This window comes from Schistocerca gregaria, chromosome 2 (genome assembly GCF_023897955.1).
Source record: "Schistocerca gregaria isolate iqSchGreg1 chromosome 2, iqSchGreg1.2, whole genome shotgun sequence".
NCBI classification, from domain to species: Eukaryota; Metazoa; Arthropoda; class Insecta; order Orthoptera; family Acrididae; genus Schistocerca; species Schistocerca gregaria.
In genome coordinates this window covers 606623190-606650177 of record NC_064921.1, presented here as the reverse complement: position 1 = coordinate 606650177, position 26988 = coordinate 606623190, and the positions used below count along the sequence as shown (strand labels likewise).

General features: G+C 46.2%; 1 protein-coding gene and 1 non-coding gene across 6 annotated transcripts in view; both read left to right on the top strand.

The window, feature by feature from the left end:
* LOC126334563 (extracellular sulfatase SULF-1 homolog) overlaps positions 1 to 26988 on the top strand; it is a 1305433-nt gene that overhangs the window by 877100 nt on the left and 401345 nt on the right. For all 5 annotated transcript variants that reach the window (XM_049996948.1, XM_049996944.1, XM_049996947.1 and 2 more), the window contains 2 exons: positions 7107 to 7350; positions 13571 to 13810. In XM_049996948.1, the coding sequence (XP_049852905.1) occupies positions 7155 to 7350; positions 13571 to 13810 (436 nt within the window). In that variant the 5' untranslated portion in view covers positions 7107 to 7154. The remainder of the gene's footprint in view (positions 1 to 7106; positions 7351 to 13570; positions 13811 to 26988) is intronic.
* Trnag-gcc (transfer RNA glycine (anticodon GCC)) lies at positions 16340 to 16410 on the top strand. The gene has a single exon. It is a non-coding gene; the product is annotated as a tRNA-Gly (tRNA).

The following is a 26988-nucleotide window of genomic DNA, read 5'->3' as shown; positions in this document are numbered from 1 at the left end:
CCTCATCCTCGAACCAATCGGAGCTTGTACTTCGTCTCCTACGACATTGACGGAACGTTAAAACCTAATCTTCTTTCCTATCGCGCCATGAACAAAACGCCAATACAAGAAATTCTATCTCACTGTGGAAACTGGTCATAATATTCTACTCATTAGTGTAGATCACAAAACGGAGTAACTAATCCCACTGCTGTATACATAATGCACTACTTGTTCCAGCTCTCGTATTATAGCATTACCATGGCTGCCTCAACATAACGGTGTGCAATTTGTAAGTTGAATTATTGAACACGGGCTACGAAATCGGCAGTACAGTCAGAAACAGGATACAGCACCCTGTGGCCTGCTACTGCCTTCCGTGATACTACCAGCACGGAAACTGCCACTGGTGGTGATTCAGAAGGTATTAGGAGGCCACAGGGAATTGTACACTGTTTTTGACAAATCCGATGATCTACATCTACTACTCCGCAAGCTACTGTATGATTCGTGGCGGAGGGTACACTGTACCACTAATGGTCATTTTCTTTCCTGTTCCTCTGGTAGACAGAGCGAGGGGTAAACGATTGCCTGTATGCCTCCGTACGCACCCTAATCTCTCTGATCTTCTATGTTGGAGGCAACAGAAACATTCTGCAGTCAGCCTCAAATGCCGGCACTCTAAATTTTTTCAATTGTTCTCTTTGAAAAGAACGTAGCCTTCCCTCCAGTGATTCCCATTTGAGTTTTCGAAGCACATCCGTAATATTTGCGTGTTGCTCGAACATAGCGGTAACAAACCGAGCAGCCGCCTCTGAACTGCTTCCAGTCTTCCTTTATTACGGTCTGATACGGATACCAAACAATCGAACTGTACTCAACATTGGGTCGCACTGGTGCCCAATGTGTGGTCTCCTTTACATATAAAACGCGTTTTCTAGAATTCTCCCAATAAATCGAAGTCGACACTTGCGTTCCTTACTACAAACCTTATATGCTCATTCCATTTCATATTGCAGTGCAACGTACTCATATATTTAATCGACGTAGCTGTGTCAAACAGCACATTACCAACTCTGTATTCGAACATTATGGGTTTATTATTCCTACTTATCTGCATTAACTTACATTCTTCCACATTTAAAGCCGGCGCGGGATTAGCTGAGCGCTCAAAGGCGCTGCAGTCGTGGACTGTGCGGCTGGTCCCGGTAGAGGTTCGAGCATGTGTGTGTGTGTGTGTGTGTGTGTGTGTGTGTGTGTGTGTGTGTGTGTGTGTCCTTAGGTTCAAATTGTTCAACACGCTCTGAGCACTATGGGATTAACATCTGAGGTCATCAGTCCCCTAGAACGTAGAACTACTTAAACCTAACTAACCTAAAGACATCACACACAACCATGCCCGAGGCAGGATTCGAACCTGCGACTGTAGCGGTCACGCGGTTCCAGACTGTAGCGCCTACACCCGCTCGGCTATTCCGCCCAGCTGTCCTTAGGATAATTTAGGTTAAGTAGTGTGTAAGCTTATGACCTTAGCAGTTAAGTCCCATAAGATTTCACACACACATTACATTTAAAGCCAGCTGTCACTCATCACACCAACTAGAAATTTTCTACAATTCATCTTGTATTCTCCTTCAGTCAGTCGCCGACGACACCTTTCCGTATATTACATCACCATCAGCAAACAGCTGCAGGTTGCTGCTCACCTTGCAACCAGAACATTTGCGTATATAAAATATAACAGCGACTGTATCATACTTCCCTGGTTATCCTGAAACGCATAATGCTGGGACAATAGATAAAAATTACATTGCTGACCAAAACCAGTGTATTTTCATTTAGTACTAAAGGTCGTTAAATAATGTTAGGCAGTAAATTTTGATATAGCAAATTTTGGCAGGTATTAGGCGTCGAGTAGTTGCCACCAATCCTCGTTTAAGTACAGCCTACCCAGTAGAATAAAGTGTTGCCACTTCTAGGCGGCCGCCATAGTGGCTTACTGCGGGACAATGTGTCTAATAGTGTATTTTAAATACGAGAGTATGCCATCTTAGGCACTTTACAACACTTAAAACACGTGATAATCGCACTTTGAAGCCGAAATCATGATCGTGTAAGTGTAAATGTAACATGCAAATAAACAACAGTCTAATGGCGGTACTGACTTTAAAGAAATATATTATGAGTGTGGGCCCGTGTTATGAAAAAGTTATTACTGAGAGACGTTTACGACCGACCCCGCCATCCGGCTTGCAGTATGTGTAGGGCCTACAGCGCGGCGCGCTCTCACGCCTGTGGGTCGGCAACCCGTCGCACCCGGCGCTCTCGACGAGTGCTCGTAAAGTCAGCCGTCAGTCCGCTGGCTGCGTGCCTCTCCCACGCAGAGCGCGCAGCCTCGAGTCCGTGCGCCTTCCCTAGTGCGCTATCCACGCACATCGCATCACAAGTAGGCAGACGCACTAGCGACGGACTGCAGCGCCAAGCTGTTACAACCTGGCTGCCTTGACTCCCAGACCCAACAAGGTGTGTTAGTTCCAATTTTCTGTATCTATAAAGTGCGTCAGGGTCGTTTTAAGCCCAGTTGAGCGAGGCAATTCATGCAGAGGACATTTTCTCGTGTCGATATCTTTCGCGCAATCCCACAATACTCGGTAGATTCTGTTAGTATGGTCAAATTCTCTAGTGCCGGAGATATATACCGATCGCAAAATATTTCTCAAAAAAATTTTTTTCGGAAATTCTATCGTACGTACACGTCTTGAAAACTATCAAAATTGCGTATTAAGAAATAAAAGACACCTGCAGGTAACATATATTTCATCGATCAAACGCTATTAGCAAACAAGGAACCTTTTAGCAACTGAAAATAACGACACTTGTTTCGCGCCCTTATTTCATCTAATCGTTCGCGAAACTCTCGCTATGTGGTGAAATTTATACTACCGTATTCCAATGCACTCTAGTGAGTGAACCGTGCATTTTCAATATCTTTTCTTAAAGAATTTACTTTATTTACTGGCGATTCAATAAGAACATTGACCCATTTAATCACACTAGGTGAGCGTGGAAGTAGTTGCCAGGAAGTAACTGATGGAAAATTGCTTTTAGCAAATGTGAATTTATGCCTAAAAGCTTTTGCAAAACAGATTTAAAATTATAAGCAGAAAAGCACCCTCGAAGTATCAAGTTACAGTTTTAGTTCGAGGCAAGAACAATATTAACAGTAGGAGCCTTCGGGCTGAGAAGCTTGCCTGCTCCCTCTCAACACGGCCGTAGTCATGACCGCTCACAGCAACCTCTGAAAGAGTACACTGGTGCAAATCTGCAACACACCAGATTACTTTAAACAAAAATTTTAACAACTCATACACAAATGTAAACTATGCACCCCGTAAGAGGAATGGAAATGATACAACCCTGAAATTATTTGCCGTCGAAAGGGCAATTTGTTTATTTTTTTAAAAGACTTTCGGTGGAAGGGTGGTAAGCTTATAACCTAAAATGATTATTTAAATAAAACCCATAAAATGCAGACTTACATAAAATGTACAACATGCTCTACATTACACATATACCACTTCGCAAGATGATAAGCAAGATAGAAACATATTTCAAGAATTCGGCCTTTAACCAATAAATTCGTTAACACCGAATCCGACAAACACGACAGAGGCAGCTATTAACGTATGGCAGATTGACAGTGGGGGGTTACTAAACAACCCGAACCTCAGATTGCTCTAAACCTCTCCAATTCCACAAGGGAAAAACGGACCACCCAATTCACAATAACCACCCTCCGGCTGGTGGGCAAACGGAAGAGAATGGTGGGACGACCCCAAAACAAAGCGGCTGGTAATCTCACCAAGAAAACAAGTAGAATTTAACAAGAAAATGAAACAACGTATCTCCGATCACTTAAATTCTAATAAACTGGGATTTACGGCGAAGACCCGTCGCAGCACCCCCAACGCTCTCCCGAACCGTCCGCTGCCAGCCGCTTCAATGGACGCAGGACGGCGCGCCCATCTCCCGTCGCACGGCGTCGCAGCTCGCCCCGGCCAGACCGATGTCCTGGTTTCGCTCCTGTTGCTCTCTTGTGTACCGCGAAGCCACTACCCCTTTGTATACGGCGCTGCCCACTGGACTCACGTGGGGACCTCACATGCGCCGACGCTCAAGGCGGACAAGTCATCTCGAGTCTCAGTGAGCGACCAACCAACCGACCGACCAATGCAACCGCCAATGACGGTTACTCGAGCAGACTGGCGGCGTAACGCGCAGACTCAGATGTAGGAACTCAGCCCCGACCGGGCGACCACTAGCTGAGTCCTGTTACTGGCGGAGTGGCCACACTCATTTTCTGGCTTTAAAGTTTGATCCAGACGACAGACATACTAGCGCTCCGACGACAGACAGACACTAACTGCCGCACACTGAGCCGGCTGACCAACTGACTAAAGTCACCTCGACTGACCGACTCGCCTCTACAGAGCTCATAGCGCCCCTTAAATGGACGTGGACAGGCAACCTTTCCGCTTTCCCACCAGAGGGAGACACCAAAGCTGCGATTACCACAGCGGCGCTACCGCCAGAAACGGAGGGCGACTGCTTCGCACAACGCGCTACGGCGCGCTCTTCAAAACAGCAATTTCTTACCACGGCTCAGTGAGACGTTTGTGAACTTAGCATGCCTCCGCTACAGTGGATAGACTTGCCAGTCCTAGAACAATAATATTAAATGTGGATTAATCACCGCCAAAGAATAATAAAGAGATATACGGAGGCGGGGTTTCGAGAGTGAAGATTCTTGCACCTCGTAGACTGAATAAACGTCCTCGGGTTTCAAACGGCGTCATTTCGAATGGAATACTCGAGCTTTCGACAGATTACTCCGCCGTCGTCATCATAGGAGTAAAAAATCTCCTGAGTGCTAGGGTTGGTACAGTGTTCCGCTTATGCAGGCGCGGCAGTAGCGTCTACAAGTTTCCAGATAGGGGCGAAGTGACGTTTGAGCAGGAAGGCGAGTTGGCCAGCTCTGGGCAGCTCCGGCTCGCCGGTGCACCGGAGCCAACCAGATATCCGAGCCCTGTGGCGTGCGTCGCAGCACCTAACACTACATTCCTTACCAGTTGCAGCTAACTTCTCCATCGGGAAGCAAGTTACGGTTTGACACCACTTTGTTACTTCGTAGGCGTGTTTAAAGAGAGTTGCGGTCTCGGTATTTCTGGTGAAGTTAAGGAATGTATTGGGTACCTTTTCATTGAGATACTGATTTCCCACCTGATCACGAATGTAGCGAAGCATTCGAGATGTATGTCGCACAAGGTATCTAGTGTAGAGTGAAGTTGTTGCGGAGGCCGTATTTACCGTAGGCACCGACTGACGTCAGCTGGCGCGACGTTTGCAACAGCCGCTCCCACCTCACTAAATGCGTCAAGCGTCCTTCAGTTCGATGTCTAATTCCTCCATTCCCCCCCACACCCTTTACCCCTTTGCCCATGCTGTAGTACACTCCTGGAAATTAAAATAAGAACACCTTGAATTCATTGTCCCAGGAAGGGGAAACATTTACACATTCCTGGGATCAGATACATCACATGATCACACTGACAGAATCACAGGCTCATAGACAAGGGCAACAGAGCATGCACAATGTCGGCACTAGTACAGTGTATATCCACCTTTCGCAGCAATGCAGGCTGCTATTCTCCCATGGAGACGATCGTAGAGATGCTGGATGTAGTCCTGTGGAACGGCTTGCCATGCCATTTCCACCTGGCGCCTCAGTTGGACCAGCGTTCGTGCTGGACGTGCAGACCGCGTGAGACGACGCTTCATCCAGTCCCAAACATGCTCAATGGGGGACAGATCCGGAGATCTTGCTGGCCAGGGTAGTTGACTTACACCTTCTAGAGCACGTTGGGTGGCACGGGATACATGCGGACGTGCATTGTCCTGTGGGAACATCAAGTTCCCTTGCCGGTCTAGGAATGGTAGAACGATGGGTTCGATGACGGTTTGGATGTACCGTGCACTATTCAGTGTCCCCTCGACGATCACCAGAGGTGTACGGCCAGTGTAGGAGATCGCTCCCCACACCATGATGCCGGGTGTTGGCCCTGTGTGCCTCGGTCGTATGCAGTCCTGATTGTGGCGCTCACCTGCACGGCGCCAAACACGCATACGACCATCATTGGCACCAAGGCAGAAGCGACTCTCATCGCTGAAGACGACACGTTTCCATTCGTCCCTCTATTCACGCCTGTCGCGACACCACTGGAGGCGGGCTGCACGATGTTGGGGCGTGAGCGGAAGACGGCCTAACGGTGTGCGGGACCGTAGCCCAGCTTCATGGAGACGGTTGCGAATGGTCCTCGCCGATACCCCAGGAGCAACAGTGTCCCTAATTTGCTGGAAGTGGCGGTGCGGTCCCCTATGGCACTGCGTAGGATCCTACGGTCTTAGCGTGCATCCGTGAGTCTCTGCGGTCCGGTACGGTCCCAGGTCGACGGGCACGTGCACCTTCCGCCGACCACTGGTGACAACATCGATGTACTGTGGAGACCTCACGCCCCACGTGTTGAGCAATTCGGCGGTACGTCCACCCGGCCTCCCGCATGCCCACTATACGCCCTCGCTCAAAGTCCGTCAACTGCACATACGGTTCACGTCCACGCTGTTGCGGCATGTTACCAGTGTTAAAGACTGCGATGGAGCTCCGTATGCCACGGCAAACTGGCTGACACTGACGGCGGCGGTGCACAAATGCTGCGCAGCTAGCGCCATTCGACGGCCAACACCGCGGTTCCTGGTGTGTCCGCTGTGCCGTGCGTGTGATCATTGCTTGTACAGCCCTCTCGCAGTGTCCGGAGCAAGTATGGTGGGTCTGACACACCGGTGTCAATGTGTTCTTCTTTCCATTTCCAGGAGTGTAAATGTGTTGCAGTTTATTATACTCTCGGCCGCCTTCTGTGTAATGGTCGGACGATACTGGTTTGTCATACGTTGCTGAGCCACAATATACATAATCATTTTACGCGGTATTCCCGTAAACCTTCTGGTTTGCAGCTGTAGATGTAACTGTTTCGCGCAGATACGGCAGTAGGTAACAGGGTGCCGGTTTCCAGATGCAGTGAGGTGGCGGTGACGGCGAGACGCACAGCCGGCCAGTGACGATGCGCCCCCAGCCGCTGCCCCTGGTGCTGGTGCTGCTGGCGGCGCTGTTGGCGGTGAGCGGCGCGCGCCGCCGCCCCGACGACCTGTTCGCGCAGCAGCGGCGCTCGCGCGCCCACGGCGGGCCGCAGCCGCCGCACAAGGAGCGCCGCCCCAACATCATACTCTTCCTCACCGACGACCAGGACGTCGAGCTCGGTAAGCGCCCGCACTCACCTCTAAACGTTACTTTCTATACAGGGTGTTACAAAAACGTACGGCCAAACTTTCAGCAAACATTCCTCACACACAAATAAAGAAAATATGTTATGTGGACATGTGTCCGGACACGCTTACTTTCCATGTTAGAGCTCATTTCATTACTTCTCTTCAAATCACATTAATCGTGGAATGGAAACACACAGCAACGGAACGTGCCAGCGTGGCTTCAAACACTTAGCTACATGAAATGTTCAAAATGTCCTCCGTTAGCGAGGATACATGCATCCACCCTCCGTCGCATCGAATCCCCGATGCGCTGATGCAGCCCTGGAGAATGGCGTATTGTATCACAGCCGTCCACAATACGAGCACGAAGAGTCTCTACATTTGGTACCGGGGTTGCGTCGACAAGAGCTTTCAAATGCCCCCATAAATTAAAGTCAAGAGGGTTGAGGTCAGCAGAGCGCGGAGGACACGGAATTGGTCCGCCTCTACCAATCCCTCGGTCACCGAATCTGTTGTTGAGAAGCGTACGAACACTTCGACTGAAATGTGTAGCAGCTCCATCGTGCATGAACCAGGCACATGTTCTATCAGCACAGGTAGAGTATCCCATATGAAATCATGATAACGTGCTCCATTGAGCGTAGGTGGCAGGCCAGGGGGCCCAATCGAGACATCACCAACAATGCCTGCCCAAACGTTTACAGAAAACCTGTGCTGATAACGTGATTTCACAATTGCGTGCGGATTCTCCTCAGCCCACACGTGTTGATTGTGAAAATTTACAATTTGATCACGTTGGAATGAAGCCTCATCCGTAAAGAGAACATTGATTGACACATTGTTGGATGAACCATTCGCAGAAGTGTACCCGTGGACGCCAATCAGCTGCTGATAGCGCCTGCATACGCTATACCTGGTACGGAAACAACTGGTTCTCCCGTAGCACTCGCCATACAGTGACGTGGTCAACGTTACCTTGTACAGCAGCAACTTCTCTGACGCTGACATTAGGGTTATCGTCAACTGCACGAAGAACTGCCTCGTCCATTGCAGGTCTCCTCGTAGGTTCTATGTCTTCCCCAGTCATAGGCTGGAATGTTCCGTGCTCCCTAAGACGCCTATCAATTCCTTCGAACGTCTTCCTGTCGGGACACCTTCGTTCTGGAAATCTGTCTCGATACAAACGTACCGCGCCACGGCTATTGCCCCGTGCTAATCCATACATCAAATGGGCATCTGCCAATTCCGCATTTGTAAACATTGCACTGACTTCAAAACCACGTTCGTGATGAACACTAACCTGTTGATGCTAAGAACTGATGTGCTTGATGCTAGTACTGTAGAGCAATGAGTCGCATGTCAACACAAGCGCCGAAGTCAACGTTACGTTCCTTCAATTGGGCCAACTGGCTGTGAATTGAGGAAGTACAGTACATACTGACGAAACTAAAATGAGCTCTAACATGGAAATTAAGCGTTTCCGGACACATGTCCACATAACATCTTTTCTTTATTTATGTGTGAGGAATGCTTCCTGAAAGTTTCGCCGTACCTTTTTGTAACACCCTGTATACGCTGAAAAGCCAAATAAACTGGTAAACCTTGAAACCTTCCCGTCTACTCTATATCGCTTTTGTTACGCAACCTTCCCTTGCACAATAACCTATGAGAACTTCCCTTAGGATTTCTACCTCTTGCTTAATGGTAACAAATGAAATCTTCACTTTGAAATTAATTCTCTTTCTCAGTAAGAATAAGTACAATCTTCGCATACAAATTCAAATGGTGCTTATTAAAAGTGATTTGCTGATTATTTCGACGAAACATAGAATGTGTCGTCTTCGTGACCCTCAGTCGTTACCTGCAATAACCCAAAAACTGTTCCTTACCTTTTTTACTGTTACTGGGTCGCCATCTGACTGCTACATCGAACTGCGACATGAATATACTTACTCTATTTTACTATACTCTATTAGCTGCTGGTGGGCTGTCATAGTAAGTGGCTGTATTTATTAGCAAAGCTGACGTTATTCTTTAATTAATTTGAGTGAAGTTACGTAATTCACAGTTAAACTTTTTCTTGACAATAAAATTTGGCAAAGTTTTACGCTGATGGTTTTTGGGACGGATTATAATCAGTAATGCAATGCTGGCAAAAAATAATTATATTCTGAAAACGATTCTTCAAATATTTACTGTTGGTAATGAAATGATTTTACAAACGTTCAAATGGGACTTACTTTTTCCAATAATCTTACAACTAGCATTGTGTAAACATATCTTCAGTAGTCCTGAGTTTCTCAAATAATAATAATAATTTCAATAATATTAGTTCCTCTTATTATAATAGTTAGCTGATACCTCTGTACATCCGTTTATAATCTCTTGTAATTCATAGCTGGTGGCTGGCAGGCACACCGCTCCTCTCAACCTTTCGCTTCAGACTTCCTACGAACGCTAAAGTGCGATCTCTCTCGCCAACCATGCTTTCTGGTTCAGACAATCCCTGCTACCATTACAAAACGAATCAATGGCTGTTTTTACCGCTCTTTCCTGAAATTGTATCCATACGCGGTCTCTCCCGCCCTTTTTAAAATTATATCATTGTGTGGTCTCTCCAGCCAACAATACTTTGGTGCAAACTTTCCCTCCTACCACAATTATTTCCAAAATGATAAATATTAATTATTCCTACGTAATCCTATTAATAAAATATAAACTCTTCTCATAAATTGTGGTTTGCAATAGACAACAAAAATATACACGTTTTACAACCTGCCTAATATCGTGTAGCGCCCCCGGGAGCACGCAGAAGTGCCGCAGCACGACGTGGCATGCACTCGGCTAATGTCTGAAATACCGATGGAGGGAACTGACACTATGAATGCTGAGGGCTGTCCATAAATACGTAAGAATGCGTGGGGGTAGAGATCTCTTCTGGAAAGCACTTTGCAAGGCATCACTTATGAGCTCAGTAAGGTTCATTTCTGCGGAGTTTCGTGCCCAGTGGAGGTGTTTAAACTCACAAGACTGTTGCTGGAGCCGCACTGTAGCAATGGGGGTGTCGCATTGTGCTGTTGGAATTGCCCAAGTCCGTCGGAATGTATAAAGGAAATGAGTGGATGCAGGAGATCAGACAGGATGCTTACTTACGTGTCACCTGTCAGAGTCGTGTCTAGACATATCAGGAGTCCCATATCACTCCAAAAGCACTCGCCCCGCAGCCTCCAACAGCTTGAACTTTCGTCTGCTGACATGCAGGGTCCATGCATTCATGAGGTTGTCTCCATACTTGTACACGCCCAATCGCTCGATACATTTTGAAACGAGACTCGTGCGACCAGACAACATGTTTCCTGTCATCAACAGTCCAGTGTTGGTGAAGACGGCCCCAGGCGAGCCGTAAAGCTTTGTGTCGTGCATCAAGGGTACACGAATGGGCCTCGGGCATCGAAAGCCCCCCCCCCCCCCCCCTATCGATGATGTTTCGTTGAATAGATCGCACGCGGACACTTGTTGATGGGTCAGCACCGTGAAATCTGCAGAAATTTGCGGAGAGATCGCACTTCTGTCATATTGATCAACTCTCTTCAGTTGTCGTTGGTCCCGTTCCTGCATCATCTTTTTACAGTCGCAGCGCGATGTCGGAGATTTGATGTTTTATCTCGGAGATGCTATGTCCCATCGCTCGTGCACCGGCTGTAACACCACGTTCAGACTCACTTGAATCGTGATAACCTGCCATTGTGGCAGCAGTAACCCAGCTAACAACTGCGCCAGATACTTGTTATGTTATACAAGGTTTGTCGATCGCAGCGCTGTATTCTGCCTGATTACATATCTCTGTATTTGAATGAGATGCCTATACCAGTTTCTTTGGAGCTTCAGTGTAAATTGCAAATATTAATTTTACATATATAAATTGAATTAAGTACATTTAAATTTTGTAATTAATAATTTAACTTTGCGATAAATAAAATAAAATGAAAATAAATGTTGATAATAGCAGGAAGCGAACCCGGGTTAGTGGAATGGCAGTCTGCGCGTTAAACCGCTGACCCACGGTGCAGTTATGTCAGCAGTTCCTCAAAAATCGCACGTACCGCACGCTTGCACAATATACTACACGCGGCTTCAAAGAAAAATACTCTCCTGATGCTGTGAGCAATATAGCACTCCGACTGCCAGAAAAGATGACATCCGATAAAAGCTTGCACATTCGAAAACAGACAGCTGCGACCTTTGAGTTGATCATAGAGCGGCTATCGTTTCAGCACCCGCAGTGGTTTCTAGCTATCGCAGAGAGAGTGCTGTCAAACATGTCTTCGTCTGTTTTATTTAGATACCAGCACATATTCGAAGAGAAATGGCGCAACTTTAGTGCGATTTCCCACTGGCTTTCGAAGACCAATTGTGTAATTTTATTGCGATTTCCAGCACCTGTTCGAAGGGAAATGTCATAATTGTAGTATGATGTTCACAGTGTGCTGCAGCACATTAGCACATGATAACCGGCCGCCACTGTTACATAGTCATCCACTTTCTCCTTTGATACGAGTGTAATATGACCTCTGAAAGTGGTAAACTGTGCTGTACACTGTTGGCACTGGTATTTCTTGTAATTTACCTCGACAAGCTGTTGGAGCACGTACGTGACACCATTGGACACAGAAATGTGAGATGTACTCTTAATATTTCATATCACCTCCGAAAAAGAATTACATAATCAAGTTTCAATTTGCAGGTACATGTCTACGGGCCCGGTACACATCGAAAATCTAGCGTCCCAGTAGCGTAGCACACCCAGTAGCGTAGCACACCGCAAGAGGAGTCCATACAAAACGACTTCTTTAGTCTCAGGGCTGTATGATGTAGTACCCACATTTCCGCATCATACGCCAGTGTCCGCATACCACACTTCACTTCACCAATATTCTGCGTTCATGTATACAAGGATTACGAACAAACAGCTGCAAAAAAAGAGTTAGTCTCCTTATGACTACTTCTCGTATGTACAGAGAAGCAAAGTCTCTGATGTGGTGGGAACTTGGAGATTACCTGTCTAACATCGTGTAGGGCCCCCGACAACACGCAGAAGTGCCGCAACACGATGTGTCATGGACTCAACTGATGTCTGAAGTAGTGCTGGAAGGAATTCACATCATGAATCTTGCCCTGCTGTCGATAAATCCGTAAGAGGATGAGTGGGTAGAGATCTCTTCTGAACAGCACTTCGCAAGGCATCCCATATATGCTCAATAATGTTTACGTCTGGCGAGTTTCGTGGCCAGCGGAAGTGTTTAAATTCAAAAGAGTATTCCTGGAGCCACTCTGTACCAATTCTGGACGTGTGGGGCGTTTCATTGTCCTGCTGGGATTGCTCAAGTCGGTCGAAATGCACAATGGACATGAATGGATGCAGGTGATCAGACAGGATGCTTACGTATGTGTCTCCTGTCAGAGTTGGATGTAGACGTATCAGGGGTCCCGTATCACTGGAATTGCACGCGCCCCATACCATTGTAGAGCTCCACCAGATTGAACAGTCCCCTGCTGACATGCACGGTCCATGGATTCATGCAACATGTTTCCAGTTATCAACAGCACAATGTCGGTGTTGACAGGCCCGGGGACGCGTAAAGCTTTGTGTTTTACAGTCACGAAGCATTCACGACTGCGCCTTCGGCTCCAAAAGCCCGTACTGATGATGTTTCGTTGAATGGTTCGCACTCTGACTCTTGTTGATGGCCCAGAATTGAAATCTGCAGCAACTTGCGGCAGAATTGCCCTTCTGTCACGTTGAACGATTTTCTTGAGTTGTCGTTGGTCCCGTTCTTGCAGGATCTTTTCCGACCGCACCGATGTCGGAGATGATATTCACGATACACTCGTGAAATGGTCGTACGGGAGAATCCCCACTTCACTGCTCTCTCGGAGATGCTGTGTCTCATAGCTCGTGCGCCGAGTATAACTCGACGTTTAAACTCACTTAAATCTCGATAACCTGCACCGGACACTTGTTGTCTTATATAGGCGTTGCCGACCGTATTCTACCAGTTCAGATATCTCTGTATTTGAATAAGTATACCTGTATCAGTTTCTTTGGCGCTTCAGGGTAGATGGAACCTGTGCAGCTATGTTTGCGGAAAATGTCTTGCGTTCGTACCGTGCTGAACGTAACGGTGTGACGTGTCGTGGCGTGCTCCGGCAGGCTCGCTGAACTTCATGCCGCGCACGCTGCGCCTGCTGCGCGACGGCGGCGCCGAGTTCCGACACGCGTACGTGACGACGCCGATGTGCTGCCCGTCGCGCTCCAGCCTGCTGACCGGCATGTACGTGCACAACCACCACGTCTACACCAACAACGACAACTGCTCGTCGCCGCAGTGGCAGGCCAGCCACGAGACGCGCTCCTTCGCCACCTACCTCTCCAACGCCGGCTACCGCACAGGTACGTCTGCGAGCTGCTCGCCCGTGGCGAAACCACGCTGTCAGCAACAACGTAGCCACCTAATACGTAATACTGCAGCACTTTTGGCCTGCAAAACACAGGAAATTTCGACGTGTTGGATGTTGGCGCTTGTCTCTGCATCTTGGACCGAAGATCGTTAAGGGGTTTCCCTGGTGTTTCGCCGGCACAAGTACCTAACACTGCTAAGGGTTCCCCTCAATGTTGGTGGCGGAATGAAGATGATATCGGAGTAGAAGATCTCGGGACGAGCGCCAACAGGCAACGCGTCAAGAAATGGCCTCCAATGGCCACATAATTTTTTGTTGGAAATTTTACACTGACATTTCCCATGCACTCAATGAGGAGAGAGACAGGAACGTGGACTACCCTCAAACGCTCATGCCACGCTTCATTTCTAAATATTTTCATAGTTTTAAAACATCGAAAGTATCAAATTGGCGAGCAAGACGCATAAGAAAGACGATATACCCTCAGACTTAAATATGAATGTAACAATTCCAGGCGCAAAGAAAGCAGGTGTTGACAGGTGTGAAAATTACCGAACTATCAGTTTAATAACTCACAGCTGAAAATACTAACACGAATTCATTACAGACGAACGGAAAACCTGGTAGAAGCCGACCTCGGGGAAGATCAGTTTGCGTTCCGTGGAAATATCAGAACACGCGGGACAATGCTAAACGTGCTGCTTATCTTAGAAGATAGGAAAGACAAACCTACGTTTACAGCATTTGCAGACTTGGAGAAAGCCTTTGACAATACTGACTGGAATACTCTCTATCAAATTCTAAAGGTGGCAGGGGTCAAAACCAGGGAGCGAAAGGCTATTTACAATTTGTATAGAAACCAGATGGCTGTTATTACAGTCCATGGGTATGAAAGGAAAGCCGTGGTTGGGAAGGGAATGAGGCAGGCTTGTAGCCTATCCCTGATGTCATTCAATCTATATATTCAGCAAGTAGTAAAGGAAACAAAAGAAAATTTGGAGTAGGAATTAAAATCCATGGAGAAGAAATAAAAACGATGACATTGTAATTCTGTCAGAGACAGCAAAGGACGTGGAAAACTAGCTGAACCGAATGGACGGTGTCTTGAAATGAGGATATAACATTAACAAAAGCAAAACGAGGACAATGGAATGTAGTCGAATTAAATAAGGCGATGCTGAGGGAATTAGATTAGGAAATGAGGCACTTAAAGCAGCAGATGAGTTTTGCTATTTGGGAAGCAAAATAACGTATGATGGTCGGAGTAGGGAGGCTATGAGAAGGAAATCGTTTCTCAAGAAGAGAAATTTGTTAACTTCGAGTATAGATTTGAGTGTCAGGAACACTTCTCTGAAAGTATTTGTATGGAGCCTAACCATGTATGGAAGTGAAACATGGACAATAACTCGTTTGGACACTAAGAGAACAGAAGCTTTCGAAATGTAGTGCTACAGAAGAATGCTGAAGATTAGATGGGCCGACCACGTAACTAATGAGGAGGTACTGAACAGCATTCGGGAGAAGAGGAATTTGAGGCACAACTTGACTAGAAGAAGGGATCGGTTGGTAGGACACGTTCTGAGGCAGCAAGGGATCATCAGTTTAGTATTGGAGGGAAGTGTGCAGGATAAAGATCGTAGAGAGAGATCAAGAGATGAATACATGTAAGTCCCATCAGTTATTCGGAGTGAAGAGGCTTCAACCGGATAGACTAGCATGGAGCACTACATCTCTGGACTGAAGACCACAACAACAAAAAATCTGTTTCAAATTTCGGGGTTTAATTTCTCAACCCGACACTAGATAGACTTTCATATAAACAGCTTAAGAAAGAGCATCATACAAAAATCTCGTCACACTCATTACAAATTTGCGAGAACACGTTTTGCACGGCCGTTGTCATTAGGTCATACTGCGCGATCGGCAAACACGTTATCCAGGATGTGTCTCCTAAGAGTCATCAGCAACATTATCTCTGGTATTTCAACAGATATTTGCAATTTCGTTTTTGCAGTGTGCAGCTGGATTCAGCCGAAACAAATAGTGCTCATCACGTCCATTGGTTTCCCGTTAGAAACAAAATGATGTTAAAAATGGAATTTGACGTGACCATTCGATAGTGGTCCCACATTAGTCTATTGAGATATTCGTGTTATCGGTAGGTATTGACAGATCAGTAAAATTCGGTGAATAACAAGTACTCCAGCACGGACTTCACCGCCCTGGCCAGCACTGACTACTGGCGCCAGAATGCAGCGCTTCTCAGTCGCTTCAGGAGTACTAGGGGAGCACATCCAGAAGCATTCGGACGGCGTATCCACGCACATTTCGCACCCTTTGGCAAAGATCGGCACCGGCGACGCCAGAGTACGCAGAGGGCGTCGTTCTGGCGGCATTTTTATGCAGTGCAGTGCAGGATTCACTATCTGCAGCACTTTCTCGAGAGAATGAGATGGCGCTTGACGTCAGTCCCACTTTTCCTTGACATCTGCTCCGCAGCGTAAAGTTGCTCTTGGGCTGAGCATCGGTGGTTCAGTGGTAGAATGCTCGCCTGCCACGCGGGCGGCCCGGGTTCGATTCCCGACCGATGCATCATTTTGCATTTCCGGCGATAATACTGCCGCGTGGCTTGCGCGCTTGAAATGCCTTACCGTCCCTGTCAATACGTATCGATGACATGAATATCGCAGTAGACTAATTGGGGACCATTCTATCCAATGGTCACGACATATTCCGCCTTAAAGAGCATTTTCTTTGTAACAGTTTCTTTCGGTCGACACTGGCCACCGCATGAAAGACGTGACGAGCAGTACTTGTTTATCCTGCCTCCAGCTATACAGCGCAAAAATGAAACTGAAAACATCTGCTGAAACACGAGAGAAAATGTGCCTGACGACGTTTAGGAGCAACGCCCGTATAACGAGTGCAGCGAGATGGGTCTGTGTTTTAATCACTTTAGTGATACTCTACATTTGCACTTCGACGAAGAGTAAGGACGTTCGTACGACGACGCAGCTGCTTCTCTTCTGAAAAATGTACTGCTTGGGTGCTGGATCCCTGCTATATAACGATACATCAATAGGAAAAGCCCTGTGGCGACTTCTTTGCGACTTGGTCAAAGAAAGCACCGTATTCCATTCTATTCCCAGGCTGAAACCGCTGTCTACATTAACGCATCTTACATCTAAGTAGATCGTTCACACAAAGTTCTTTCTTGCTGACCAACATCTCTGGTTGTTGTGTACAAGGGGCAGAGTGTTCAATGACGTCACCTTCGGGTTGAAAAGGAACTCACGGTAGCGCTGTAGCTTCAGTCATTCAACTTACGGAAGATAGGCAAAATCTAAGCTGGGTACTATTTTGAGCAGTCGAATTCCTAGTACAACTAGAACCACTAAGCTCTGATTTAAAATTACTATGTCTTGTTGTAGTGAAAATTAGAACCCAACTAATGAATTTTGTAACGCTATCTGACCTTGATAATGAAAAAGGAAATTAAAATATTTATGTAAATCACACAACCTAATGAAATGCAGACATAATATGAATACCTGAACGACTTTGAATAGGAAGATCGCGCGTAATATCCTACCGTAATTAGTAAGTGTAATAGTAACCAACTTAGAGTCGACCACTGTGCATTGTAGTAGTTCCAGCAGTCAAATATGAGAAGTCAACACCTGTTGGCAATACATCTCAAACTCATTTGAGTAAGGTGTAGTTCCTAAGACGTGAAAATGCATGACCTACTGATACATGACAGATCGACATAATTCAGTTCGTGGAACCTGAGCACATGCACTTTGTAGCCTTAGCCACAGTTTTCTTCAGCGATCGTACATAAGACCTACCTTGGCAGCTGAAATTACTTGCAAAGAAGGGGATGTTTATAACTATAAATACGAGAAAACCATTTTAGAACTGAAATGCTTTACGAGATTTGTTAAATGGAACAGTTCAAGTAGGCAAATGTGGAAGTTTGCTACTTATGAACCCGAAATGGTGGCAGACAAGGCACTCCTCAAAAAACCGTAAGTAAACATTCCATAAATGAGAAACAATATATGAAACTAGATCGCGTATTTTTTCCAGGATCAAGTTAACATCGAAAAACACGTACACGTGAACCGAAAGTACAAGCAACGACGAAAAAAAAAAAATCAAACGTGTATGGACAACTCGGCGAAAGCCATAAAATGAGCTAAAATAATAGGGAGAATGAGTTAACAGCATAATGTGTAGTAATGAATAAGAACACGATTCTGTCATCAGCTTCAGGCTCAATAAATTTACAAACACACGGAAATTTTCTAACACTGCGCACATGAATACGTGTTCGCCTTCGCAATTCACAGCAAGTTTAATACACGAAATTCACGAAAATTAATCCGTGGGATACGAACACTGGCCGGCCGTTGTGGCGTTGTGTCGCTTCAGTCTGGAACCGCGCGACCGCTACGGTCGCAGGTTCGAATCCTGCCTCGGGCATGGATGTGTGTGATGTCCTTAGGTTAGTTTGGTTTAATTAGTTCTACGTTCTAGGGGACTGATGACCTCAGATATTAAGTCTGATAGTGCTCAGAGCCATTTGAAGCATTTGATACGAACACTATTGAAATAAGAAAATCTTCCCAATGAGGAATCATTTCGAATAACCGCAAAGAAACGTTCTCGTCAATGACTGCAAACACGCCGCCCTATCTAACCTACAGCCACAACCGCGTCCTCAAACAAGACAGTTTCAGAACTCACCGCACGCATGTAACCTTAGCCGCCAGCGTGTTGCATGGCTCAAAGTACCCAGAACCTTCAGAGGTGATCACGCTTCCTCCACAACATGTCATATCACAATGCCGTGTTCCTTGACTTCCGTAATGCGTTCGGTGTACAGTAGTTCCGCACTACCGCCTAACGAATAAAATACGAGCGTACAGAGAGGCACACCAACTGTGCGATTGAAATAGAGCTTCTAGCAAACAGGAGACATATTCTCAACAGAGATAAAGCTTCAGACGTGAAATAATTTCGAATACATCGCAAGGGAAAGTTATAGGTCCATTACTGCGGCTGTTAGAAGTGCATGTTTGCGATCAGCTTTGAAACTGTCTTGTTCGCGGAGTCGGTTACGGCTAGAGGTAGGATGGAGCGTGGCGTGTTTACTTTATCTGCGGTTATTCGAATTGGTTGACAACGTCGGAAGTTCCACGAGGCTTTTCTCTGACGATTCTGATGTATACACAGGAGTCGTAAAGCTATAAAATTGTAGCGAAAAGCAGGAAGACCTCCAGAGAATAGATTCTTGATGGGGCGAGTGGTAATTCATCCCCAGCACAAAGAAATGTAACGTTTAACGTTTACATAAACAGAAAGACCTATTATTATTTCCGTACGCGGTTGGAGAAAAATAAGTGGAAGTAGTCACCCATATAAAATATCGAGGAATATAGGTACGGAGCGATCTGAAGTGGAACAACCACATACAGCTGCCCCTACCCGTCAATTTTATGCATTCCGCAGCGCCTTTAAATGCCACTCTGAAGATTTTCGTATTCTCTCATTCACTACGCGCAAAGTATTAGTACAACAAACAATGGAAATTTAATGCAGATAAATTTTGTACTGGGATACGTTTTCTGTAGAGGCCATAGTATTCGAATTATATGCAAAAGTGACCTGTTACAAGTTTTTCTTGCACAAGTCGAAAACGGCTCTAGGGAAAACATCCCAGTACAAAATTTGGCTACATTAAATTTACTACAAAAAGGTCCTGTTCACTTTTTCTGCAGAACTAATAGTTTGTGTTGTGGTTGGCAGGAGAGCCAACCCGTATACCTAAAGGAGGCCGAAATGCACGCGTTTTAGCTCACGCAGGCTGGCGTGAGGTCTGGAACATGACAAGGGAATTAGAATTGAGGAAAACGGACGTAGCTGGTGGAATACTTAACTTTAATCCATTAATGACGAACGTCGCTCCTTATGGTACATGATTAACAATATCAATAGTACGGATACTGGCGCCTTGCTAGGTCGTAGCAAATAACGTAGCTGAAGGCTATGCTAACTATCGTCTCGGCAAATGAGAGCGTAGAAGTCAGTGAACCATCGCTAGCAAAGTCGGCTGCACAACTGGGGCGAGTGCTAGCTAGTCTCTCTAGACCTGCCGTGTGGATGCGCTCGGCCTGCAATCATTGATAGTGGCGACACGCGGGTCCGACGTATACTACCGGACCGCGGCCGATTTAAAGGCTACCACCTAGCAAGTGTGGTGTCTGGCGGTGACACCACAGTTTGCACATAGCAAACGAGAGAAATGAAAATCTTGCACACAAATTCTGAAGGCGTTGCAGGTTGCATGAAACGTATCGGTAGTGCCAGTTGAATCACTGTGTACAACTATTAGCAGGTAAGACAGATTGCAGACTGAGATTCACTGAAGGAATTATCAGGAAATGTAGTCCATCAAAAAAGATTTATCAACTGTTTGTTCGAACAGCACTTGAATATTTTTCTTAAGTCTGGGATCTGTACCGGACTGGATTGACAGAGGACATAGAGGAAATCCAATGGAGACCAGCACGTTTCGTTACAGATTTATGTAGCTAACACGAAATCTTCAAAATGGGTCAAATGGCTCTGGGCACAATGGGCCTTAACATCTGAGTTCATTAGTCCCTCCGGCCGGGGTGGCCGAGCGGTTCTAGGCGCTAATCTCGAACCGCGCGACCGCTACGGTCGCAGGTTCGAATCCTGCCTCCGGCATGAATGTGAGTGATGTCAGGTTAGTTAGGTTTAAGTTCTAGGGGCTGATAACCACAGCAATTTTTGTTCCATAGTGCTCAGAACCATTTTTCATCAGTCCCCTAGAACCTAGAACTACTTAAACCTAACTAACCTAAGGACATCACACACATCCGTGCCCGAGGCAGGATTTGAACCTGCGACCGTAGCAGTAGCGCGGTTCCGGACTGAAGCGCCTAGAACCGCTAGGCCACAGCAGCCAACCACGAAAGCTTCCGGCAAATGTTCAGTGAACTCCAGTGACAGACACTACAAGAGAGGCGATCTGCTTGCGGTATGGTTACTATTAAGTGTCTACATTCCTGGAAGATTAAATCGATATGTTGCTTCCTCCTACGTATATGTCGCGAAAAGAGTATGAAGATAAAATTAGAGAGATTCGAGGGCACGCGCAGGCTTGCCTGCAGTCGCTCTTTCACTCGAATCACTGGTGTCTGGAACAGGAAAGGAGGAAGTGACAGTGCGCCACAAAGTACCCTCCACCACATACTTAAAGAAGGCGTGCAGGGAAAAAAAGTTCAAATGTGTGTGAAATCTTACGGGACTTAACTGCTAAGCTCATCAGTCCTTAAGCTTACACACTACTTAACGTAAATTACCCTAAGGACAAACACACACACCCATGCCCAAGGGAGGACTAGAAACTCCGCCGGGACCAGCCGCACAGTCCATGACTGCAGCGTCTGAGACCGTTCGGCTAATCCCGCGCGGCTAAGCGGTACGGTATACAGCGATAATGGTTGCACAGGCTTTTATTTGCAAGGTATTAGCAAAAATAAATTCGGGAGCTGCTGAATGACATTGACAGACTGAATGTGGCCGTTTGACAAACAACTTTCAAGATGTACAGGTGAAAAATAAACTGTAGAAATGTATTTTCTTTGGGTAGTCGGTCGTAGTGTAATAGATCAGTGAACGCGCAGCAAAAACAAGAAGGTGCACACGAGCTGCCTGCTAAACCTCTTGCGCCGCGCACAGACGCGCGGGCCGGGGCTCGGCTGCTGCGGCCCCTTTGGCTCAGGAGTGCCGAGCCGCGGCCGCCGACCCTGCCGCCTTCCGAGCGGCCTCCGCTGACGTCACGCATCCTTGACAAGGTCAGCTCCGCCCCCGCGCGCCAGCCTCACGCGGCCGTGACCACCGCCACCGCCACGCGGCCTGCCCGCAGCCCGCAAACCGTCCCACAGCCTGATAACAAGGGCTAGGACCGTCCTCTCACGGGACGCGAAAACGTTTGTGAACGGGGAGCTAGTGACGTCACAGAGTGCAGTTGCATAGTTCAATACGTTGCAGAGCGTGAAAGGATGAGTCTACCACTTATGCCTCGTGGAGAGGAATTTGGTCAGTGGGATGCAACATCGCTTTTACGCCACAAGCAGAACTTACGAGATGCCATATTGGATAATCCATATGGAATTAAATGTACTTGGTGGTTTCTTATTATAGCGTACGTTATAAATATAAACTGTTTTACGTAAATATATCTCCCGAAAATGCGTCGCTTTCGATCCGATTTGTTTATAATAAAAAGACGGGAAACTACGTATCGGTATCCAGAATGAGATTTTCACTCTGCAGCGGAGTGTGCGCTGATATGAAACTTCCTGACACAGTAAAAATGTGTGCTGGACCGAGACTCGAACTCGGGACCTTTGCCTTTCTCGGGCAAGTGCTCTACCAACTGAACTACCCTAGCACGACTCACGAATATTCCTCACAGCTTTAATTCCGCCAGTACCTCGTCTCCTACATTCCAAACTTCACAGAAGCTGTCCTGCGAACCTTGCAGAACTAGCACTCCTGGAAGAAAGGATATTGCGGAGACATGGCTTAGCCACAGCCTGGGGGATGTTTCCAGAATGAGATTTTCACTCTGCAGCGGAGTGTGCGCTGATATCCAACTCCCTGAAAGATTAAAACTGTGTGCTGGACCGAGACTCGAACTCGGGACCTTTGCCTTTCGCGGGCAAGTGCTCTACAAAGGCTCGACTCTCGGACGAGCACACAGTTTTAATCTGTCAAGAAGCTACATATCGATACTTAACGGCTTCTCGCAATTGATGCTTTAGTATTACAACTTGTGAGCTATGAAAGAATGTGGTTTCAGTACCACTGTGCGTTGATGATTTAAGAAAAGTGTGTCATTTTTGGTACCATTTGTTATTTGTACTCATAAGATGACAACCGCTTCCAAAGCGTACAGACTTCTACGACAGCAGGATGAAAATCTCACATTCTAACTGCACATGGGCCGCTAGCTAGAAAACAATATTAATTGGTTCACGTCATTTGTTCCACAAACATTCGCTTTATTTAACAAATATAGGTTCAACACTTTATTCTCAAAAGAACTAAATCATACAAGCCTCCGTCCTCTGCTTTCTGGTAGAAAATGAAAGAAACGAAAAGAGAAATAGAAGACAAAGGTAGAAGAACGACAATGAAGGGCGGGCTGCATCAGATCAATTTCGGGCCGCTCTGTGCATCTCTGCAAAAGACATTTGTATATGTTATATACTACAACTTGGAAAACACCGTTAAGTGGAAATTGTAGCGTAACTGATGAAGTCGCAAAACGACGAAGATCAAGATTATAGGTACATATCCGAAAATCATCCATATTTTTTGTTTTTTCTAAAATATTCTCGGGGCTTCTTATTAATTTAATAGAAGAATGATCTGCAGTATCCAATGTTATTTATTATAAATAATACCGTCTCAGTCCAAGATAGAGTATGTTCGATACTGTCTGCATCTACGTCACTGGCTGATTCTCTTGTATTTCAGTACAGCTTACACCACAAAGAGAACAACGTGGCTAGCATGTGGTCACGAGAATAAATGTGTTTTTTAATAGACTCAATCGAGAAGAAGCAAGGCTCATACAACGTTAAAAGTAAGAATTACAACAACAAACGTTGTCTATCCGAGACGCTATCCCGTGTGTTTGACAAAATGAAACTGCGGCCGTCGGAACCTACAGACATCAAAGGAAAGCCAAACAAATTTTGTTATTATGCAGAACATGTACAATGTGGAAAGCATAGAAATAAGAGAAAGCAGTAGAAGTAGAGCTGAGACAGATGACATATTTTACTACTGTTGCAGTATTTTATAACAAGCTTTTGCCAAAAGTGATTTGTAGCATGCTATGTTTATCATTCCATTCTTAATCATACTATACGCACTTTCATCTACCACCATCGTCTGCCATCGTTAACTCCAGAATCTTCTTCGCGATTTGCTCCGTTCTTCTTCGACGAACGCTGACAGAGTGAACGCAGATATTTTACGGCCGTCCATTTTCAACTGTCGCTGGAGAGCGCTGCGTTTGCGAACCACAGTGGGGCGCACGTTATATTCCGGGAGATGTAGCAGGACGTTTCAGAGCGTACAGCAACCACGACGAATACCAAGCATGATGTGCTTCACGATGAAAACATGTGCTGTGTGAGGATGACTTAAGCCGTTGCACTGTTCGGCTAGCGTTAACAAACTGAAAAATTACGCCTGTTAGTAATAAACTAGATTTTCCCGGTTGCCAATACAGTGATAGGTTTACCTGCTAACTTCACAGCTGCGTACTTGTTCATTTTCCCTGTATGTTTAAACAAACTGCTTCCGAAAATTTGCGATTCATATGACCTTGTCCTTAACTTTAAAAAGATTTTGCTGAGCCCAAGACTCGTCCAGTAGTTGTCGATGCAGCAAGTGGCTCCAGTCACGAAGAACGCCCGCTTCGGCCAGCTGGAAAACCCACTTCGCATTCTAACCCAGCAGTTCGCTACTCCGCTACCCGTTCAACGTTCGCTATACAGAGTAATAAAATAATCCTACCCTCGTCCCGAAGAACGATTTGAGCCCTGCAGTGGTTTAATAGGCATGTTCGTATTACAGATGGTAGGCCTCGCCATCCAAAGACCTTTGAATTGATTTACCAGGATCAACGAGAAAGTAATGCCTCCATTTTTTTGTAGTTCTATTTTACACGAAAAGTACATGTTATATATGTGGGGTAAAAATTATGGTCCTGCTTCCTCAACCACTGGCGCCAAGCATTTTTCAAGGCAACCGTATTTTCAAATGATGACACCTCTCCGTCTACATTGAAGCGCTGCAACAGACTTGATTCAGTTATTTTCCTCACCTTTTTATTCTCGTCGGTCAATGTTTCCGGCAACTTACGTGCGTAAATCTTGGAACTGCCCAGTTTTTCAAAATACTGCCTTTACCAGTGGGTAACTGGCTACAAAATTTCATCTGATGTTACCCTATGGTCGTCACGGATGATTTCGTCGACGTTACTGAAGTAACTGGCTATGTAAATTGAAGGTAGAAGAGGAGAAACGAAAGGAAAGTAAAGAAGCTGTTCATATCAGCTGCATCGGGATTTTATGCGGAATCAGTGTCGATGAGTGAGAATGTGTACCAAACCGGTACTCGCCCGCAGCTCTTGGTCTCGTGGTCGCGTTCTCACTTTCCGAGCACATGGTCCCGGGTTCGATTCCCGGCGGGGTCAGGTATTTTCACCTGCCTCGAGGTGACTGGGTGTTTGTGTTGTCCTCACCATTTCCTCATCATTCATGAATGTGGCGACTTTGGACTGAGCAAAGGTTGGGAATTTGTACGGGCGCTGATAACCGCGCAGCTGAGCGCCCCACAAACCAAACATAATCATCATCAAACCGGGACTCGGACCCGGGATCTTCTGCTTACTATGCAGTTGCGTTAACATCTCCACACTCCTTCTTCTGTCTTGCTGCGAATGCGAGTGGAGGTTTCATCTTTCGCAGCTAGGAATTCAACGACAGAACACTGTCTTATACGTATGCGTGAGCGTATAGCAAGATTTGCGGACCACCTACCAGGATGTAACTTGGCACTCTTCACACACGGTAATCATTGCGAGAAGAGAAAGAAGCATTTGATGACGAGAAAGTCCTAAAACTGTCAGGGAGATTAATCCCAAACCTATTGTATTTGTTGTCTGGCCCTTACCACTGAACTGCCAAGCTATGTCCACAAATTTTAATAGATATAATTGTAACCTGCAGACAGTCAGAATGTTTGAGCTCTGCAATTTCTTCTCCACATTTTCAGGCTACTGATAGACAACCTCTAGTGCCTTCCATTAAGTTTTACTTCAGTAAGTGACTACCTACCGTGCCATATTCATCCTTCATCCTCCCAACTCCTCTCGCAACGTCTCAGCACCGGCAAGAGACGGAATCCCAGTGAGCTTGTATAGCTTCTGCACACCCTATCGCAACCTAAAGTAACTCGTTTACTGCAGAACCCACATTTTTCGCGTGTGGAGATGCACACCTACCGGAGCAGCACGCTCAACAGCAGACACGCGTATGGTCATAACTTGGAGTCGCAGGCATAGTGGTTCGCCACTTCGTCAGGCACCTGGCAATATTCTTCCACGCGCAGACTACTGGATCTGGCTCAGATGCTGGAGTTTCCTGTCGTATCGTCTAGAGACCGCAGTGCCACACCGCAACACATATCGGTACCACATACGGTAGCGAGCTTTCGCTGTAATCCTCAACGACGTTTGGGGCGGGGGGGGGGGGGGGGGTGGAGACCGTGTCTTCCCTCTGAGCACAACAGCACCCTCGTACCGGAGGTCAATATAGAGCCGAGCACGGGAACGCTCTGCTTCAGTTCGTGGCCTCATCTGAAGCAGTCAACATCACTGTGTAGGACCAACCAGTTGTTAAAGTTTCTGATGAACTTGTACTTCATTAAAAGTTGAACCATGTACCTCATGAGAACGTTTTGTTAATTAGTAGATCAAGTAATGCTTTGCTAATCAATGACATTCATAAATTATCCAGTACTCCTGTGGCAACGAAGTGTGTCTAAGTTAATTAAATCGTATTTTCATTTAGGTACTGAAGTGATTATTTCTTTTGTTATGGTTTGATCGTCCTTCTCCTAGAGCAATAAAAGAACCCACAGTTATGGCTGGACTAAAGTAGTTTCGTCTAGTCCCAATAACGTCTACCTTGTGTCTTGTAGTACGAGTTGAGCAAACTGGCTTGGTGGATAAGACATTGGAGTCCCATTAGGGACGAACGGGGATGTAATCCTCGTCTGAGGTTCCTCAGTAAGGCTCAACATAATATCGCAAGGGTTCCACTTTTCATGTAGAAATTCTGATATTTGACGCTCCATAGATTCTAGGAGTCGGCGAAAAATACCATAAACCGCACCACCTTGATAGCAACTCATAATAGGCAGAGCGAATGAAAATAATGATCTGAGTTGAAACAGACACAAATCGAAAAGTATTCACAAACTTCTTAAAGTATTAGTTGTGTTATTGTCCATTATAACTATCCGGGCTGTTATGCCGTGGCCGCGAGC